Genomic DNA, 21,558 nt, shown 5'->3' with positions numbered 1-21,558 from the left:
GAGAGAGAGAGAGAGAGAGAGAGAGGGAGAGGGAGAGGGAGAGAGAATTTTCAGTGGGCATACAAGGGGTTTTTCCTTTAGTCATTTTGCAGTTGTATCCAATTCTTCATGCTCCCATTTGGGATTTTCTTGCCAAAGACACTAGAGTGGTTTGCCATTTTCTTCTCTGGCTCAGATGAGTAGAAGAAGGTATTTGGTGCCTAATCTAATTCAATTAATTAACAAAGAAGCATTTATTAAGTACCTAATTTGTGCCAGACTCTCTGCTGGTGCTAGGGATCCAAAGACAAAAAAAAAATGAAACGGTTCCTGCTATCAAGGAGCTTAACATCAATACATCTATAAGTAAATTGTGTGTATGTACATATATATGTGTATATATGCACAAATAAAATGTAATAGCTATACATGCACAAGTATATATTTTATTTATATATGTGTATGTATAATATAGCATATTACATAGAACATTTACTTATGTATGTTCATGCACTGATATACAAGCATACACAGCTATGTCCTGATTAGTATTAATAATGAATCCTATGAAGTAGTTGCATGTATCCAAATTCATACTCTTCAAAGTTATAATTGTGTAAAATATGTTAATTTTTTCCAGTCAAATAGAAATATATGGTGTAGCTTCAAATAATGTAGTCACTTCAGGGGATTCATTATCACTCTAATCAGGATCTCGAGCTTTAGTAGGTAGAGGCAGTAGCAACTGGGGGGACTTGGATATGTTGGAGTTAGCATTTGATCTAAGTCCTGAGTTCTGATATCTATATTAAACACATTATCTGTGGTGACCACTGTCAAGTAAAATGAAAATAGGGTCTCTCCCTTCTCTCTCTCCCTCTCTCTCTCTCTCTCTCTCTCTCTCTCTCTCTCTCTCTCTCCCTATCCCTCTCCATCCCTCCCCCTCCCCACTTTTGTGTGCCCTCTGCCTGATACAGTGGGGTATAGGTAGAAGGCATTAAAATTGTTTTCAGATTGCATCAAGACCAGGTAAGCCTAATCAAGAGGAGAAAGAGTGTAGACAAAGTGGAGTCACAAGATAGATAAAAGAAAAAAAGGAAAGAATAAGGAGAGAAAAAGGAGAAAAAAGTAGGAAATAAGAGTTAAAAAGCAGGCTTTCAACCAATACCTCTCAGGGGTTCCAAGCATAGCTTGCTGAACCTTCTTCAAAGGTGCAAAGTTAAAGAAAGGGGACACTGTGACTTGGCTATAATCTGGTCAATATCTAGCACTTCACTGTGCACAGATAGGCACTGAAAGGTGCTTTTGTGTGACGACCCCAGTCATAATTCTCACACCAAATAGTCAATGTTATGAAGACAAAAACTATGTCATTACCCTCTTCCCCCCATAATAGGAAATCTTCCCTCTCTAAGATAGATACTTACAAATGACAGAATGGGAAAGAATGAAGTTGACCTGGAACTCAGGGATTCGTCACCGTTTGATCTCCCTTCAATATCTCGAGTGAAAGTTCATAGCCGAGAAACATGGCGGCACTCATTGGGAACCCCCGGACAGTGTTCATTGTGAATCCCTTGAAAAACACCTTTGCAGGAAGATAATCAAGTTATTTCATAGCTTATATATCCCAACATTTTTGACAAAATATTTTACATATGCATTCCCAAAAACACATCTTTATAAACATACAAAGTAACATGAGACATATACAGCATGGTAAAATTTGAATTTTTTTCTAGGACCTGGAAGGGTTTAATTCTTCATTTTCCTCAATTTATTATTTCATCAAGCACTCTAATATCAAAGGTGATCAATGAGGACTCCATGACTGCTAAGGTACCTTCTAGAACTATTGGCTTCTAATGAGGGTGCCTATTGAATAGGAATTTGTGGTTCTTTGTCAAAGTTTTAAAGACAGGAGAGTTGAGCAGAAGAAAAAGAAATGATTTTTTTCTAACCCCAATTAATTCTTTTATATTGTTCCTCAGTCTCCATCAATGGACAAAAAATGGGGCAGAATGGGGTGGGGTGAGGAGAATGTTCTCTACCCTAAAGTAGTGAAGAGTGAAAAAAAAACACTAGGTTATACAAATATGTTTAATATGATTATATATTTATAGCCTGTAACAGATAGCATGTCTCTTGAGGAGGGAGGAGGGAAGGGAGGGAGAAAAAAATTAGAACTCAACATTTTATAAAAGTGAATGTTGTGACTATTATGGAAGCTTTTTGCATAACTACACATGTATAACCTATACTGAATTATTTGTCTCCTCAATGAGGGTGGGTGGAGAGGGAAGAAGAGAGAGAATTTGGAACTCAAAGTTTTAAAAACAAATGTTTAAAAATTTGTTTTAAAAACAAACATGCAACTGGGAAATAAGATGTACAGGCAATGGGGTGTAAAAATCTATCTTGCCCTACAAGAAAGTAAGGGGGAAAGAAGTTAGGGGGAGGGGGGGGGGGCGGATAGGAGGGAATGTAGACTGTGGGAAAGGGTAGTCAGAATGCGTGCCATCTTAGGGTGGGGAAGAGGGGATAGAGAGGGAGAAAATTTGTAACTCAAAATCTTGTGTAATTGAATGTTGTAAACTAAAAATAAATATTAAAAAAAGAATGCTAAAAACAAAAAAAGAAAAGGAAGCACTATGATAGATGATTTCCTGAGTTATACACTTAAAAATCCTTGATCTTCTCAAGGTTTGGGAGGATTATCCAACTAAGGGCTGGGATTTGTTATTTTACTGATGCCGAGGGTAGAAACATGGTTCTTATGGGCACTGTGGAAGTTTTAACAAAAGGTCGCATTGAAGCTTGTGTACTACATGCATCCTACCTTGACAGAGGGAGGACGATCATGAGATCTCTCAGTTTAATCTGTAAGGTCTAGTGGAATGAATAAGATGCTTTTTATTCTATGACACCATTGCCTAAATTTCCATTATGTTCATGTTATTCATATTACATTGTGCTGAGGTGCCCTTGCATTTAGTTATTCAGACCCTTATCAAAGAAAGTAAAGGGATGAAGAGGTGTCAAACTACCTGCAAAAATTCAGGCAGGTCTGGTGGCACCTTTATGAATAAGTCTCTTGGGTGAATTAGAAAGGAAATAGTGGGGGGCAGGTAGGTGGTGCAGTGAACAGAGCACTAGTGGGCCCTGAAGTCAGGAGGACCTGAGTTCAAATCCAGCCTCAGACACTTAACACTTACTAGCCATGTGACCTTGGGCAAGTCACTTAAACCCAATTGCCCTGCATTTCTCCCTCCCCCCCCAAAAAAAAAATAAAAGAAGAGAAACAGTGCTATATGCACAGAAGAAATGTAGACAGTCACCATTAGGATGTTGGTCCGGCATATTGCTCAGCAGGGTGTAAGAGCTTATGTAGCAGTTAGGCAGTTGGGAAATGCTGCCCTCTCCTGTACAACAATAGGGAGGCCTCCCTCGACTGGAACTAGTCTGATTAAAACTGATTGAGACTGGTCTTGCAGTTCAAAATGTGCACTCATGCTTACAAGCTATGGGGAACTATGACCAAATAAGGTGAAAAGAAAATAAGGGGAAAGGGGCTCCTAAATGTGGGGAGTGGGGAATGTAAACAGGGACAGAGACTCATGCTGAGGGTGTAGGCATTCCCGATAGGCTGTAAACTCTGCAGTACCAAGCAAGGAAAATTCTAATTGGGAACAGGGAATAAAAAACTGTGCATTTCTCTTAAACGAGTGGGGGTCACCTGCTCTTGCAAGAATGTTAATAAATGTCCTTCCTGATTCACTGTTGGCCATGTGGAGTTCTTGGTAAGACACTTGTTTCTTACAGATGGGGGCTTTTCTGGTATCCAGACATCCTGAGTAAGGGGCAGCCACTGCCGAAGTACAGGGAGAAGCTTCCCATTGACTTTAAATGGTTCCATGTATTGCCGAAGGGTGTCCCCAATCATGGACTGTTTAGGATCCCAGGACCGCATTAATGAAAGAGGCCACTGTGGACCCAGGAAAGAAGCGAAGAAGGAAAAAGTAAGTACTGCGGCAACCAGGCAACTCTGTGCACAGACCAAGGTAAGAAAAGAGAATGCCAAGTATTACCTTGGTGGTTGGGACATGCTATGGGATTCTGAGACTGAGCATGTATGTCTGAGACATACCAGTAAGGTACAAAGTGAGTACAGAGTCCAGATTGGCAGTTCTGTTGATCCCACAAGGGAAACAGCTGGAAAAGGAAAAAGCAGCTGATTTTGATGCAAGAGATCTCGAATAAACGATAAGGGAATAAGAATTCAAAACTTAAGGGAAACAAAGGAAATAATGAGAATATCCCTATGAACATTCCTGCAGACAGTCCCTTAGGGAGGATGTTGAAGTATTGGGAAGATACAACCTGTACTATACAGGAAGGTAAGAAAAAGATGACAAAGTATTGTTGTTTTATGTACCCAAACAGAGTATACAACCTCTCGATATTTTCTGGCCTAGGTATGAGGCAGATGGAAGCTGGCTATGTCAAGCCCTTAATATATATGCTAATAAAAAGAAACCCTTTTCTCAGGATCAATCAGATTATGTCTCCTGTTGGAAGGGCAGGGAGGCTACTCAGTTGTATTCATTTAAATCCACAGATCAGGGAAATCAAAGACAAAATGGAGAGATAAAACCCATTGGACCCATTTTTCATTCCTGCCCTGGCCATATGAATCCCTGGATTTACCGAGATAAAATTTAGTAGATTCAGGAGATTTATTACATCTGGCTGATACCAGGAACAGCAGGATTAAAAGTCAGGAGATTGCTACTGGTCCTGTTCCAGTTAGTGTCACCCCTAATGTATCACTCCACTCCAGATCACATCAGGAATTAGAGCAGTGCCGATGAGATCTGCAGAATTTCCCTCTCCCATCAGGGAAGGAATGCCCTTTTTGTAGAGTAAAATCCTCAGAGGTTCTTTACCCCCTTTGAGAGGTCCCCATTGGCAAGGAGAAGTAGGATTTGTAAGTGAGTAGTACAGAAGTGAGAAATTTCAAAAAAGAGATGAAGTCTCTTACTGAAGATCCCATAGGGCTGGCCAAACAGTCGGACCAGTTCTTAAGACCAAGTTTTGGTACCTGGCCTGAGATGATGGCCATTATGAGCATTTTGTTCACAGAAAAAGAAAGAGACATGATAAGGAGAGCGGCTATGAAGGAATGGGTGAGACAACACCTCCCAGGTCGGGGGTTAATGACAGCTGAACAAAAATTTCCAAATTCTGAACCCAAATGTGATAATAATAATCCAGGGGACAAAGGACACCAGAGAGACTGGAGAGATCTGATAATTAAAGCTGCCCCAAGTCCCCAAACTTTGTAAAGGTCTTTGAAATACAATAAGAGGAGGCCAAAACTGCTTTATCACTTCTGCAAGACTAAGGGTTCAGATTAGAAAGTATTCCGACATGGACTCTGAAGACCCAGTGGCTCAAGGCCTGCTGAAGGTCCATTTTGTTACCAAAGCTTGGCCAGATATTAGGAAAAAGATTCAAAAATTGGATGGGTGTAGAGAAAACACCCTAGAGGAATTATTGAGATAGTCGCAAAAGGTATTTATAAAAAGGGAAGAGGAAAAACAGAGCCAGAAGGCAAAAACAATGATGACAACCGTTGAGATGATGAAAGAAAAAGAATGGAACCAGTTTCAGGAAGGGAAAAGGAAACATGGGTCAAAATAAGAGGAAGGGGGAGAGGAGGAAGAGGAGGGCAAGGACGGGGCTGAACATGGCTTACCACTCTGGCTTCTACTGGATGCTATCAATGTAGGAAAACCAGTCATTTCAAGCATGAGTGCCCATAATTAAAAGGGAAAGAAAAGATAACTCCTTTTATGACTTTTGAAGGGGATGATGAGAGGGGTCAGAGATTCCTTAAATCCAGGTCCCACTGAGAGCCCTTGATAAATGTAACAGTGGAAGCACTGGAAGAGGAAGCTTTTCCTGGTGGCCGCTGGGGCTACCAGATGGTCATTGAATTTTACACCTGAAGGAATAAAAGTTTCTAACCAAAGTTTGATAGTTTCAGGAGTTAAAGAGGCTCCCAGTCCCAATATTTGAAATAACTACCCTTAGATTGGGCAATGAACGGTTATAGGAACAATTACTTGTATCCCAGATGCAGGAAGTAATTTACTAGGAAGAGATTTGATAATACAAGTAGGTTTGGAGCTTGGGGCATGTGACAAACAAATTGTTTTAACCAAAGAAGATAAAAAACAAATAGATCCAAAGGTTTGGGTGAAGGAGAGAAACAGAGGGGGATGGAGAATTGCCTGCCTCCCCCTTAGTATTACCCTCAAGAAAAAGGGGGAGGTAGTATGCCTAAAACTATATCCTATTTTACTAGAGGGACATAAGGGTTTGCAACCAGTTATAGATAACATGATTAAAGACAGGCTCCTTGAGTCATGCATGTCCCCTTTTAACACCCCATAATGGGATGTACCACATGGTCCAAGATCTGAGGACCCTTAACAAAATAGTCCAGATAAAACATTCAGTTGTATCCAATCCTTACACCCTTCTCAGTAAGATTCCCCTTTGATCATGGATGGTTTAGCATAGTTGATTTAAAGAATGCTTTCTGGGCTTGCCAGGAGAGTAGAGAAATGTTCACCTTTGAGTGGGAAAACCCCTTCAATGGATGGAAACACCAATTTTGATGAACACTCCTTCCCCAGGGCTTCACAGAATCCCCTAACCTATTTGGTCAAGTATTAGAGCAAGAACTAGAGAAATTCAAACTTTCCCCATGGACTACTTTCTTACAGTATGTAGATGATTTACTGTTCTCAGGGAGAAAGAGGAGAGAGGTAGCAGAGACCACTAATGCCTTGTTAAAATTCCTGGTGAAACAAGAACTAAGGGTATCCAGAGATAGATTGCAGTATGTCGAGAAAGAATGAGTTAATTATTAATATTTATAATTTATAATAATATTATAATTAATATTAATTGTTAATCACCACTTAATTAGTGAAAGACAAAAGAAAATAAATCCAGAGAGAATTAAGGGAATTGTCGAGCTAGCCTTTCCAAAGAATAAGAAGGAACTTAGGAAGTTCTTAGGCCTGACTGGTTACTGTAGATTATGGATTGATTCCTAGACTCAGAAAACTAAGGGCTTATATCTCAAATTACTAGAAGAAGGGCCAAATAAACTCCAATAGACACAAGAAGAGAAAGATGTAGTCGAGGAATCGAAAAAAGCTCTGACTCAAGCCCCCATATTGGTGTCCCCTTCTCTAGATTAACCATTTCAATTATTCACAATGGTGGACAAGGGAATAGCACTGAGGGGTTCTGACTCAGAATTGGGGAGAAAAAAGACAACCAGTGGCCTTTCCTTTAAAATTACTAGATCCTGTCTCACGAGGCTGGCTGGAGAATGTCTAGGCAGTAACCACCACTGCTAAACTGGTAGAAGAAAGTAGAAAACTAACCTTGGCAGCAGCCCTGGTGGTAAGCACTCCCCATCAGGGCAGGACCGTTTTGAACCAAAAAGCTGGGAGATGGTCAACTGACCCCTGAATTCTAAAATATGAAGCCATTTTGATGGAAAGGCATGACCTGGTGCTTACCACCCACTCCAGTCTAAATCCAGCTACCATCTTGTGGAAAGGGGAGACTGGAGGAGAGGATTTAGAACACAATTGTTTAGATATTATTGAATACCAGACATGGGTGCGTCTTCACGAGGGACATCACTTATTTATTGATGGGTCATCTAGGGTGATAAATGAGAAAAGACACAATGATTATGCTATAATTGATGGGAATAACAATTCACCAAAAGAGGCAGATAGATTGTCAAGCATATGGTCAGCACAGACTTGTGAGCTATATGCACTAAATCAAGCATTAAAACTGCTGGCTTAAACAGAGGGAACCATATACATTGACTCCAAATAAACTTATGGGGTAGTACACACTTTTGGGAAAATACAGTATGAAAGATGATTAATCGATAGCAAAGGGAAGGAACTAGTACATGGTGAATTAGTAAAGCAAGTATTAACAAACTTGTCATTGCCAAATAAAATTGCAGTGGTCCATGGGAATGGACACCAAAAAGGGAATGCACTTGAGGCAAGAAGAAACAGATTGATGACATGGCTAAGGAAGCTACCCTAAACCCTGAGCTCAAAGAAATATGTGTCTTAGTTCCTTCAATCGCTGACTCAAAAGCAGTCCTTACATTTACTAAAGAAGAAGAAAAGGGACTGACTGAACTCAGGGCAGTAAAAACAGGAGAGGGTTGATGGTTATTACCAGAAGGGAGAAAAATGCTAAACAAGAAAGCTGTGAGAGAACTGCTATATATTGTACATCAGGGGAGTCACTGGGGAGTTCAAGCAATGCATAACCTAGTGGGGAGGAAATATGAATGCATAGGAATATATACAGTAGCTAAACAAATCTGTAAAGGGTGTGTAATTTGCAACAAAGTGAAGAAGAAAGTATTAAGTAAACAAACTCCTTGAAGACAGGAACCAGGCCTTTGACCCTTCCAGAGCATCCAGGTAGATTTTACTGATATATCGATGGTGGGCAGGCTGAAATATGTCCTGGTAATGGTCGATCATTTAACAGGATGGATTGAGGCCTATCCAATGGTGACAGCTACAGCTGTAGGAGTCTCCAAGATAATTTTAGAACAAATTATTCCCTGATATGGTTTGCTAGAAAGTATAGATGCCGATAATAGTAACTAACCATTTTACCTCCAAGATATTACAAGAAATAATGGAAAGTTTAGGAGTGTCTTCAGATTTTCATACTCCCTGGCATTTTCCTTTGTCAGGATGGGTTGAACATATGAATCTGACATTAACAAAAATCTATGTAAATTAGTGCTAGAAACTAAGCTCCCATGGAGTAAATGTTTGCCCATTGCCTTGTAGGGAATTAGAACAGCCTCAAGGACCATCACCCTAAGAGATGTTGTTTGGTTAACCTTATATGGGGGGGGGGGGGGGGGGGGGCGGGAGAATGACAACAATACATCTTAGGAAAAAAGGATTACTTTCCCAGATGCCAACTGGAGAGAGACCAAGCTGCAGCCTGATTGGGAAGGGCCCTAGAAACCACAGAACCACAGAAACTGCAGTTCAGATGGATGAAAAAGGTTGAACTCACTATATCAGAATCAAGGGACCAGTGGAAGTCTCTCCTCTAAAACCTGAACAATAGAGTACATATCCAAACAAAGATCCCTTGAAGCTAAGGTTAAAAAGATATTAAGAACTGGGGAATGTACCCTGGGGAGGAAGGGGAATGTTAAATGCTGGAATTTCATCTTTAATCTTCATAGGAATAATATTAATTTGTTGTATTGATAAGAAGAGGTTCTGTGGAAAACTGAGGATAGATGAGGGGTTTATTAATCTTGTTGGGAGGACTGCTATTGTGGGCAGTTCCAATGGCCAATCAATCAGATCTAAGGCATGTTAAAAGATAACTTGTACAGGGAAGGGGATACCCCATTAAACTGGATAAACATCACTGAAGAAGCTACCCCACAAACAGTTCAGTTTGATGCATGTCAAATTATAAAATGTGGAGACTTAAATAGTCAAAGACAACTAAAGAGTTACCATAAATACCTATGTCCAGAAGAACAACCTTCTGGGGAAAAACCCAGATATTATGGGGCCCCTGTCCAGAGTGGAGCAATGTTTGGTTCACCACAGTCTATGAGATATGGACAGCTCCATTCTCCAAAAACAAACCAATAAAATCAAAATTGAACATGTTCAAGGGAGAAGCCAGACCCAATTGTCAAGAGTTAAAATGTAATCCAATAATTTTAACTATAAAAATGTGGATTGGGAAATGGATCGGACCTATGGGTTTGGAATAGTCAGGACAGGTCAGGATCCAGTATCCAGATTTAGGACAGTAGTTTGGAACCTGGAGATGCAGGGAAGCCCCAGTGCAACTATAGTGCTCCCAATAAAGGAATAGGAACCCCCAAATGACCCTAAGATTGTGAAGGTAATCGAAGTTAAGGACTCAAGACAGATCATAGGGATAGAAACAGGATGTGGGCATGAAAATGCCTGGGTAGAATGGGTAGAATAGACTGTTAAGAGATTAAATAAAAGCAACTGCTATGCCTGTGTCTCAGTCCTCTTCCCTTTGGGATGGACCAAGGATGAAAAGGGGATGAGGTGTATGGTTGCACTATATCAGGATGAAAGTGCATGGCAAAGCAATACCTGTAAATCCCTCTCACTACTATTCCCAGCTCGATGGGGAAGAGACCAGGATAACTCCTGCCTTCTCCACAATGACTGGAAACCACACAGCTTTTCTCTTGTGATAAGGTGTAAAGACTACCAGAAATACGGGCGGGCGAACTGGAGATGCGCATAGACATGTGGAATGTAACTGAAGATGAATAAGAAAACTACTCTGTTTTGAGCATCCCCAGAGCAGACCTGTGGTGGTATTACAGAGGCAAAACCCTGAGACCTACATTTCCCCCCGAATTGGGGAGGCACATGTATGATAGTACTATTAGCTATACCATTCACCCTGGCATTTGAGAGAGAGGATGTGATCAAAAACAGGAAAAGAAATAAAAGAGAGGAACCTCATGGCTCATTTGCTGATAGAATTTACCTTGATGCCACTGGGGTCCCAAGGGGAATTCCAGACAAGTTTAAGGAAAGAAATCAGATTGCAATAGGATTTGCATTTTTCTTGTTTTGTCAGATAATCATGAATAAGAATGTAGATTGGATTAACTATGCTTATTATAATCAGCAGAGGTCTATTAATTACACCAGGGATGCAGTTAGGGGAATAGCCAGTCAACTAGATGCCACAAGTCGGGTGGCATGGAAAAAAAGAATGGCCCTGGACATAATGTTAGTCAAGAAAAGAGGAGTGTGTGCTATCTTGAGAGGAGAGTGTTGCATTTTTATTCCCAACAACACAGCCCCAGAGACAACCATTACGAAGGCATTGCAACCACTTTAGTTGAGAAGTTAGCAGAGAACTCTGGAATAGACAGTTCATTAACAAGATAGTTGGAATCATGGTTTGGCAAAAGGAAGGGAATGGCAGTCTCCATCTTGATTTGTTAATAGTGGTGGTTGGAGTATTAACAGCTATGAGCTGTTGCATAATACCTTGTGTAAGAGGATTGGTATGAAGATTAATTAAAACAGCAGTAAGAAAGGAAATTCCCTTGAGAACTCAACCAGATAATCTATTCCTACTAGATGAAGACTGAGGTTAACTCTAATTATGACAAGGAAAATGAACTAATGTTATCAAAACTAGAATCTTCTTAACATACAACGAAATGAGGCACAGGCTCACCAGCAAGCAAATAAAAAGGAAAGGTGGAATTATGGAAAATCACCATTAAGATGTTGCTTCTGCATAGTACTCAACAGGGCTTATGTGGCATTCCCTCCTTCCCCCTAACAACAATAGGGAGGCCTCCCCTTAGACTGGGACTAGCCTGGTTAAAACTGAATGAAACTGGTTTTGCCATCCAACATGTCTGCTTATGCTATAGGGAACTATGACCAAAGGAGGTTACAAGAAAGTAAGGGGAAAGGGGAGCCTAAATATGGGGAGCGTGAAATGTAACCAGGTTTAGGCATTTCAGACAGGCTATAAACCTTGCGATACCCAGCCAATGGGGAACTGGGGAGGGAAATTCTAATTGAGAACAGGGACTAAAAAGCTGTGTATTTGTCTTAAACAGGTGCGCCTACTTGTGGGTCTGCTTGGAACTTGGAAGATCATTAATCAAATTTATTAATAAAATTATTTTTTTACTTTATTTAGAAAGAAAATTAATAAAAATTCTTCCTGATTCACTGTTAGCCACATGGAGTTCTTGGTGAGACACTTGTTTCTTAAAGAAAAGACTGGCCACAGCCAAGGTAAGAGTAGAACAAGAAGAGACCTAGTGTAGCTTGAGTTAGGGCAAGAGCAGGACTTGTGCATGTGCCCAGCCCCTACCTGGACACACAGCTGGAGAGAGAGAGACTGAGAGAAACCCCAGGAAGTTAGAAAGGCGGGAACACAGACAGAAGTAGCTACCACAAGGAGGATTTCTGAGACTCTGAGAACATCTTATTTGGGTCAACCAAGGCTGACAAGTATTAGGAAAAATACTGTGTTGCTAAAACCACATGCACTGGAGCACAGACCCCTTTCTCTGCAGGTAACTCCCTCTCGGCACAGGAAAATCTGGCTTGCCTCCCTTTGTTTTAAATATTTATTTTGTCCTTATAAACAGTGCTAATTACAAGTATTGACTGATCTGTGTGTACTTATTGGGATAATAGTTGGGAGGAAATGATTGAGGGGAAGAATTCTAGGAGAAGACAGAGAAATTAAACCTGAGAATTTGCCAGAGCACTGTCTCAGATGTAAAAGAGGCAGGGATCCTCCTCAGAGGAACAGATTGAGGCAGGGGAAATGTGTTGTCAGAAAAACAGTCATAAGCAAGAGGTGGGACTCTCCAGGGTATTCCAGCAGAAGACTCAAAAGCATGGCAAGGATGGCCTTCTTCTAGATGTCGGTACCCTAGGACAAAGCCCCAGCTGACCCACTCTAGTTGTGTGTCTAAATTGAAAAAACTATTTAGCCTGAAGAGAAAAGAGAGTGGGGGTTCAATGCTGTCTTCAAAGACCTGGGAAGGAATGGAGAAGTAATTAGTAATCCATTACATTCATATTAATTCCTTTTTCATTAATACTCCTTCAAATAGTTGAAAATATTTCATGTGGAGGTAGAGCCAAGATGGCAGAATGGAAGCAGTAACTTTTCTAAGCTCCTCTGTGAATCCTGTCACTAAACTTTAAAAAGTGAATCTGAATGGATTTTGGAGTGTCAGAATCCACTGGGAGACAGAGCATGGCAGAATCCAGCTCAGGAAAGTGCCCACATGGGTCTGGGCAGGGGGAGTGCGGAGCACATGGGGGCTGCAGCAGCTTGGACTAGAGAGCAGACTACAACAGAGAGAGAAGGAGCCCCAGCCAGCAAACTCACCCACCCCAAGGGCAATTCACAGCCATCTCACCAGCATCTCACCATGGGATGGGAGGATCGATTGGAGCTGGGTAAGAGAAAGCTCAGGGCCAACAGCAGAGACAAGAGCTTCTCCTGGGACTATCAGCCCACAACCTGGAAGTTTAAAAATCACCTGCATGATTTTCCAGGGGCCAGGATGGCAAAGTAAACTCTGGCTGCTCCAATTCCCCCTCGCTGACCTAGAAAACCCAGAGATAAAAGTCCCACCCAGAGTAAAATCCTGAAATAACAGAAATAGCCTCAGGCTTAGGAATCACTGAGAAAGGGTATAAATGAGGCAACAAGGAGTCTGAAGATGAAAAAGCCAGAGCTCAATGGAAAATCTGATCTCTAATTACAAGAGTCGAGAAAGACATAAAAAGGTACACAAGGAAAACACACACTCACACATACACTCATGCACACGTGCACACTCATGCATACATGCACATAACTTAGAATGCAATAAGAGCAATATGTTTACATCCCTATATGAGAAGCTGATAACTGTCAATATTGTAATTTATATGATTATCATGACCTTTAAAAGGGTTATACATAGATAGAGGGTGTGGGTATAAATGATGATAATCTGATGATAAAAAAAAAAACCTTATTAAGGAGGTCAAAGGGACTGTAATGGGATAAAAGGAAAGGATGAGACAGAAAAAGGTAAATTGTGCCATACGAAGACCCATAAAAACACACTATAGTAGAGGGGAAGGAAAGGGAGAGGAACATCATTTGAACATTGTTCTAACTGGTTCTGGTTCAAAGAGGGATCAACATAATCAGTTAAGTTTAAGATTCTAATGTGAAAAGACACAAAAATTCATTAAATAGAGGGAAAGGAGGATGGGAGAGGAGCACTGTCTAAAATTTACTCTCATTGGTTTGGGGTCAAAGGGAGAATAACATACTCTGATAAGTATAAAAATCTATTGTGTCTCATAGGCAGTAGGAGGGTAAGAGGGATAAAAAGGGGGGAATTAGAAGGAAGGGAAAAAGGGGTGACTAGGTGGTGCAGTGAGTAAAGTGCCAGCCCCAGAGTCAGGAGGACCCAAGTTTGGTTCTGGCCTCAGACACTTAACAAACACACACAAAAAAACTAGCCATGTGACCTTGGGCAAGTTACTTAACCCCAATCGCCCTCTGAAAGGCAAAAAAAAAAAAAAGAAGGGAGGAAAATAGTAGTTAAGGGGAGAGGGTAGGTAAAGAAGGTGGGGGGTCAAAGGTAGGGAACACTGAGGGATGTGGTGGTCAAAAGGAAAACCCCTAAAGAGGGGAAGGGAGAAGGAAGAAAGAAAACATAAGCAGGGGAGGGAATAGGATGGAGGGAAAGAGACAGATAGTCATTATTACTATGAATGTGAATGGGATGAACTCTCCAATAAAACAGAAGAGGATAGCAGAATGGATTAAAAACCATAATCCTACAATATGCTGTCTACAAGAAACACATTTGAAACAAAGGGATACCCACAGGGTAGTAAAGATAAAAAGCTGGCGTAGAATATATTATGCCTTAGCTGAAAAAAGCAGTGGTACCAATCATTATCTCAGATAAAGCAAAAGCAAAAATAGATCTAATTAAAAGCAATAAGGAAGGAAACTATATCCTATTAAAAGGCACCATCAAGAATGAAGCAATATCATTACTTAACATATATATGCACCAAGTTGTATAGCATCCAGATTCCTAGAAGAGAAGTTAAGGGAATTAGAAGAAGAAATAGATAGCAAAATGGTACCAGTGGGGGACCTTAATCACCCCCTCTCTGAACTTGATAAATCGAACCTCAAAATAAATAAGAAAAAAAGGTAAGGAGGCGAATAGAATTTTAGAGAAGCTAGATATGATAGATCTCTGGAGAAAACTGAATGGGGATAAAAAGGAATATACTTTCTTCTCAGCGGTTCCTGGCACATACTCAAAAACCAACCATATACTAGGGCATGAAAACCTCACAATTCAGTGCAGAAAGGCAGAAATATTAAATGCATCCTTCTCAGATCATGATGCAATAAAAATCATATGCAATAAAGGGCCATGGAAAGACAGACTAAAAATTAATTGGAAATTAAACAATTTAATCCTAAAGAATGAGTGGATCAAACAAGAAATTATAGAAACAATCAGTAAATTCATTCAAGAAAATGACAATAATGAGACAACATCCCAAAATTTGTGGGATGCAGCAAAGGTAATTCTTGTTGTTGTTGTTTTTTTTTTTAAGCAATTGGGATTAAGTAACTTGTTTAAGGTTACACAGCCAGTTATTTCTGGGTGTGGTGCTGAATGTCTGAGCCCGAGATTGGATCTCCAGGTCATCCCAACACTGGAGCCCATGCTCTTACTCGCTGAGCCACCTGGCCGCCCCTGCAAAGGTAATTCTTAGGAGAAATTTTATATCCCTGAGTACATACATGAATAAATTAGAGAAAAGGGAGGTCAATGAATTGGGCATGCAATTGAAAAACCTAGAAAAAGAACAAATTGAAATTCCCCAATTAAATACTAAATTAGAAATACTGAAAACCAAAGAAGAGATTAATAAAATTGAAATTAAGAAAATGATTGAATTGATTAATAAAACTAACAGCTGGTTCTATGAAAAAAATTGATAGACCCTTAGTCAATATGATAAAAAAATAAAGAAGAAAACCAAATTATGAGTATCAAAAATGAAAAGGGTGAACCTACCTCCAATGAAGAGGAAATCAAAACAATAATTAGGAATTATTTTCCCAATTATATGCACATAAATTTGACAATCTTAGTGAAATGGATGAATATTTACAAAAATAGAAGTTGCACAGAATAACTGAAAAGGAAGTAAATTATTTAATAACCCCATCTCAGAAAAAGAAATCAAACAAGCCATCATGAACTCCTTAGGAAAACATCTCCAGGGCCAGATGGATTTACTACTGAATTCTATCAAACATTTAAAGAACAATTGATTCCAATACTCTACAAACTATTTGGGAAAATTACTGAAGAAGGAGTCCTACCAAATTCTGTTTATGACCCAGATATGGTACTGATACCTAAATCAGGAAGAGGTAAAACGGAGAAAGAAAATTATAGACCAATCTCCCTCATGAATATAGATGCAAAATTTTAAAATAAAATATTAGCTAGGAGACTACAGCAACTTATCACGAGAATAATACACTTTGATCAGGTAGGATTTATTCCAGGAATACAAGAATGTTTTGATATTAGGAAAACCATCAGTATAATTGATCATATTAACAATAAAACTAGCAGAAATCACATGATTATCTCAATAGATGCAGAAAAGGCTTTTGACAAAATACAACATCCATTCTTATTAAAACACTAGAAAGTATAGGAATAAATGGAGCCTTCCTTAAAATAATATGTGGCATCTATTTAAAACTATCAGCAAGTATTATACATAATGGGGATAAGCTAGAAGCATTTGCAATAAGATCAGGGGTGGAACAAGGGTGTCCACTATTACCCCTCTTATTCAATCTGGTACTAGAAATGTTAGCATTAGCATTTGGAGAAGAAAAACAAATCAAAGGAATCAAATAAGGAAAAGAAGAGACCAAGTTATCACTCTTTGCAAATGATACGATGATATACTTAGAGAATCAAGTGAAAAACTACCTGAGACAATAAATAAATTTGGCAAAGTTGCAGGATATAAAAAAATAACCACATAAATCCTTGGTAATCCTGTATATTTCTAATGAAATTCAACTGCAAGAGAAAGAAAGAGAAATCCCATTTAAAGTTACTGTGGACATTATAAAATATTTGGGAATCTACCTGCCAATACAAACCCAGGACCTATAAGATCACAACTACAAAACACTTTTCACAAAAACAAAGTCAAATCTAACTGATTGGAAAAATATCAATTGCTCGTGGCTGGGTCCAGCTAATATAATAAAAATGACAATTTTACCTAAATTAAATTATATATTTAGTGCCATATCAATCAATTTACCAAAAAACTACTTTTTAGAGGTAGAAAAAATAGTAACAAAATTCATTTGGAAGAATAAACGGTCCAGAATATCAAGGGAATTAATGAAAAGAAATGCTAGGGAAGGTGGACTAGCTATACCAGATTTTAATCTGTATTATAAAGCAGCAGCCATCAAAACTACTTTGTACTGGCTGAGAAATAGAGTAGTGGATCAATGGAATAGATTGGGCACACAAGACTCAGCAGTCAATGACTATAGTAATCTATTGCTTGATAAACCCAAAGGCCCCAATTTTGGATATAAGAACTCACTATTTGACAAAAACTGTTAGGAAAACTGGAATATAGTATGGCAGAAACTGGGCATAGACCATTATCTAACACCATGTACCAAAATCAATGTAAATTGGTGCATGATGTAGGTATAAAGATTGATACTCTAAGCAACCTTGGAAAGCAAGGAATAGTTTACCTGTCAAATTTGTGGAGAGGGGTAGACTTTATGACTAAACAAGAATTAGAGAACATTATAAAGTGCAAAATGGATAATTTTGATTACATTAAATTGAAAAGCTTCTGTACAAACAAAGCCAATGTAACCAAGATTAAGAGGGAAGTGGGAAATTGGGAAAGAATTTCTACAACCTATATCTCTGATAAAGGACTCATTTCTAAAATATACAGAGAATTGAGTCAAATCTATAAGAGTACAAGTCATTCACCAATTCATAAATGGTCAAAGAATATGAGTAGGCAGTTTTCAGAGGAAGAAGTTAAAGATATCTATAAGCACATGAAGAAATGCTCTAAATCACTATTGATTAGAGTATTGCAAATCAAAACAACTCTGAGGTACCACATTTCACCAGTCAGATTGGCTAAGATGACAAAACAGGAAAATGACAAATGCTGGAGAGGATGTGGGCAAATTAGAACACTAATGCATTGCTGGTGGAGTTGTGAACTGATCCAACCTTTCTGGAAAGGAATCTGAAATTATACCCAAAGGGCTATAAATTATTTCATAGCCAGTAATACCCAGTAATACCACTTTTAGGGTTGTATCCCAAAGAGATCATAGAAGTGGGAGGAAGACCCATATGTACAAAAATATGTATAGCAGCTCTTTTTGTGGTAGCAAAGAACTGGAAATTAAGGGGGTGCCCATCAATTGGGGAATGGCTGAACAAGTTGTTGTATATGCATGTAATGGAATACTATCATGCTATAAGAAATGAGGAACAGATGGAATTCATATTCACCTGGAGAGGCTATATGTGTGTGTGTGTATGTATGTATGTATGTGTATGTATATATATATATATGAACTGATGCTGAGTGAGAAGAGTGGAGCCTGGAGAAATCTGTACACAATTACAGATACAACGTATGTGTGATTAACAACTTTGATAGCTGTACTCTTCTCACCATTGCAGTGTTATATGTCAATCCCAAAAGACTCATGATGGACAGAGATGTCTACATCCAGAGAAAGAACTAGAAAGAACTGAGTCTGAATCCAGATTGAAGCAAAATACCTGATCTTTTCCTTTTTCTTGTTTGGTTATGTTTCCTCTTTCCCATTCTTCATTCCACCTGATACAATTCATCCTGATAACCTGACTAATGTGTAATGTGAAAGCATTTGCAGATCCTATACTTGATTGTATGCGGTGGGGGGAGAGAGGGAGAGAAAATTTGAAACTCAAGGAATTGTGGAATTGAATCTTGTAAACTAAAAGTAAACAAACAAATTTATAAAGACCAAAAAATTTAAAAAAAGAAAATATTTCATGTGAAAAGGGATATAGTAGGAATGCTATTGTGTCATAATAAATGATGAAAGGGATGGTTTCAGAAAAACCTGAGAAAACATGTGAACTGATGCAGTAGAGTAGAACCAAGAGAACAATGAATGAACAACAACATTATTAAAATGAACAATTTTGAAGGATTTAAGAATTTTGATTAATGTAGTGACTAACTATGATTTCAGAGGACCAACAATGTATGTTATTCATTGTTTGGCAGGGAGACAATGTACTCAACAAGCACAAGGAGACATATATTTTTGGAAATGGCTCATGTAAGAACCCGTTTTACTTAGCTGTGCATAGTTTGTACATTTTGCTTTCTTTCTTTCTTTCTTTCTTTCTTTCTTTCTTTCTTTCTTTCTTTCTTTCTTTCTTTCCTTCCTTCCTTCCTTCTTTCCTTCCTTCTTTCTTTCTTTCTTTCTTTCTTTCTTTCTTTCTTTCTTTCTTTCTTTCTTTTTTGCTTTTTGGAAGGCAATTGGGATTAAGTAACTTGCCCAAAGTCACACAGCTTTCCTTACTTCTTAACAGTGGTTGGGGTGAAGAGTGTGAGAAGTAGAAGAGAGAATAAACAAATGCTTGCTGATTGAAAAGATAAACGTCACTTAAAAAAAAAGGAATTAGACTTATACTGCATAGGAATGAGCTTTGAGCAAACATAAAACTTTGATCATTCTTAAAGACAGCCTTATGGGACACAGGTTCTCCATTTCTGGAGTCTATCAAATATATGCTGTATTACCACTGCTGAGGGTTATGAGATAATTTCTGCCAAGTTATGGGCTGTGTTCAGTGCCCTTTGAGACCCTTAAACCTCTAAAGCCCTTCTACACATGGCAAGTCAGGGCCTGTATCTCAGTTTTAGGTCAGTAATTTTCATCTACGAATGCTACCATCGTCACAAAGCAATCTCCATGTTTGACTGAGGAGGATAGTAAGATTATTGTACATTTTGGGATGAATTATCTTTGAATAATAGAAATTATGTTAGCTAGACTTTACATAGAAAATGAACATTTGAAAGGGACTTTAAGCCTCTTATCTCATTTGACTCTTACAACAACCCTATTAGGTAACTACTACTGTTATCTCCAGTTTTGTAGACAATAAAACTGAATCTGGAAAAGTTTAAGTGTTTTGACCAGGGTCACAATTGAATAAATTTCTCAGGTAGGATATGAATTCAGGTCTATCACTACAAGTCCACTGCACTGACAACAGTTAACTGTTTTTTTTTTTCTCAGTTCATGAAATTAAAAAAAAATCAGTACCTGCTTCTGGTCCTATGGTATGAGGTGATATAGAGCAGGAGTTCTTAATCTTTTTTCTATCATGGACCCCTTTGTCAGTCTGGTGAAACCTGCGGATGCCTTTTAAGAATGATGTTTTTAAATACATAAAATAAAATACATATTTCAAAGGAAGATAATTATAAAGAAATATGTTTATCAAAATATTTTGAATAAATAAGTTCATAGACCCCATGTTATAAATCCCTGGTTTTAAAATTTATAAAAATTTCACTGCTAGTATTAAACATTCAGTGCCTAGGCACTGAGGTGTTTTATATAGGGGTGAGTAAAAAATAAGTCACCAGCACTTTAACAGTGTTTTGAGAAGCCAACTCTTAACCTTTCTAAAAATTCCACAGGATTACAGATTATATAATAAGTGGTATGTAAGGAGCTGAGACAAGCTTGGAAGGGAAAATTCCATCCACTGAGCTCTCACCTGGTTGCTTGTACTGATCTCTGCTCTTAGAGAGCAAAGTTTCTGTCCTATTGAGCCCAGCTAAAAGCCACAAGCCTCCCTTTGGGTTAAGCTAGGGCACTGGCAGCATGCTCCACACCACTCCACACCATCCCAGGCACATGGAAAGTTACAAATCCCCCACTCAGAAAAGTTTATAGCCTATTCATGTGCTACTCATCCACTCATATTCATATCTGAAGAATGAAAAGGATGCTAAGAACTGTCTCTTAAACTAGACTTCTAGATTCACAGAAAATAGAATGACAAGGGGTAGAATATAAGTTCCAAGAAATTTTCTCAAGTGTTGGAAGACTGAAGGAGAAGCAATTTTTTATTTAACATGGAAATGCTTCTAGCTAGGTGCTCAATAAATATGGAGAGAAGAGAGAGAGAAAGAAAAACAAAGAGTCAAACATAGAATGACAGAGGCAGGAAAGACTAAAACAAAAGCAAGAAAAAACAGAAAGAGAGAAATAGATAAGACAGAGAAGGGCATAAAGCCACAGGAGATATGCACAGATACAAATATATACACACAGACACACACAGAGAACTTGGAGAGTGCAAAAGTAAGTTCGAGGTGAGACAGACATGGAAGAAAAAAGACTTCCTAGACTGATATCACCATCTGGTGGCCTTCTAGGAAATTTCCATTAAAAACTTAAAGTTGTGTTTTATGTTCTCGGTTCTGGACAATTTTTGCCCTGATAGGGATGCATCTGCTCATTGGTAGTTGCCTCATAGGACAAATGAAATTCACATGAAGGCCAGACAGATTCCCCACAGGGCTTGAGACCATCCAAAACTACTCCCAATGTATTCTATGAAAATTTCAAAATAAAATTGCCCAAAGTGATCTTCTAAAATGGAGGTTAGTTCAACTATATCATTGAATATTGGACCCAAATTAAATTCCTTGATGAAAAAGGAGATTTTGTGTCTTTAAAAGGAGGGAAAGAATATGTATGTAGTCTTTCTTGGGC

General features: G+C 38.7%; 1 protein-coding gene across 2 annotated transcripts in view; it reads right to left on the bottom strand.

The window, feature by feature from the left end:
* SLC25A48 (solute carrier family 25 member 48) overlaps positions 1–21,558 on the bottom strand; it is a 121,500-nt gene that overhangs the window by 46,542 nt on the left and 53,400 nt on the right. For both annotated transcript variants that reach the window (XM_069091881.1, XM_069091880.1), the window contains exon 7: positions 1,407–1,567. In XM_069091881.1, coding sequence (XP_068947982.1) covers positions 1,445–1,567 — 123 coding nt within the window. In that variant the 3' untranslated portion in view covers positions 1,407–1,444. The remainder of the gene's footprint in view (positions 1–1,406; positions 1,568–21,558) is intronic.

The sequence above is a fragment of the Petaurus breviceps genome, unplaced genomic scaffold (assembly GCF_028583685.1).
Source record: "Petaurus breviceps papuanus isolate PSGF00001 unplaced genomic scaffold, PetGlider_PUasm1.0 189, whole genome shotgun sequence".
NCBI classification, from domain to species: domain Eukaryota; kingdom Metazoa; phylum Chordata; class Mammalia; order Diprotodontia; family Petauridae; genus Petaurus; species Petaurus breviceps.
The sequence above is the reverse complement of the archived record's forward strand: the minus strand, read 5'-3'. Positions and strand labels throughout refer to the sequence as shown.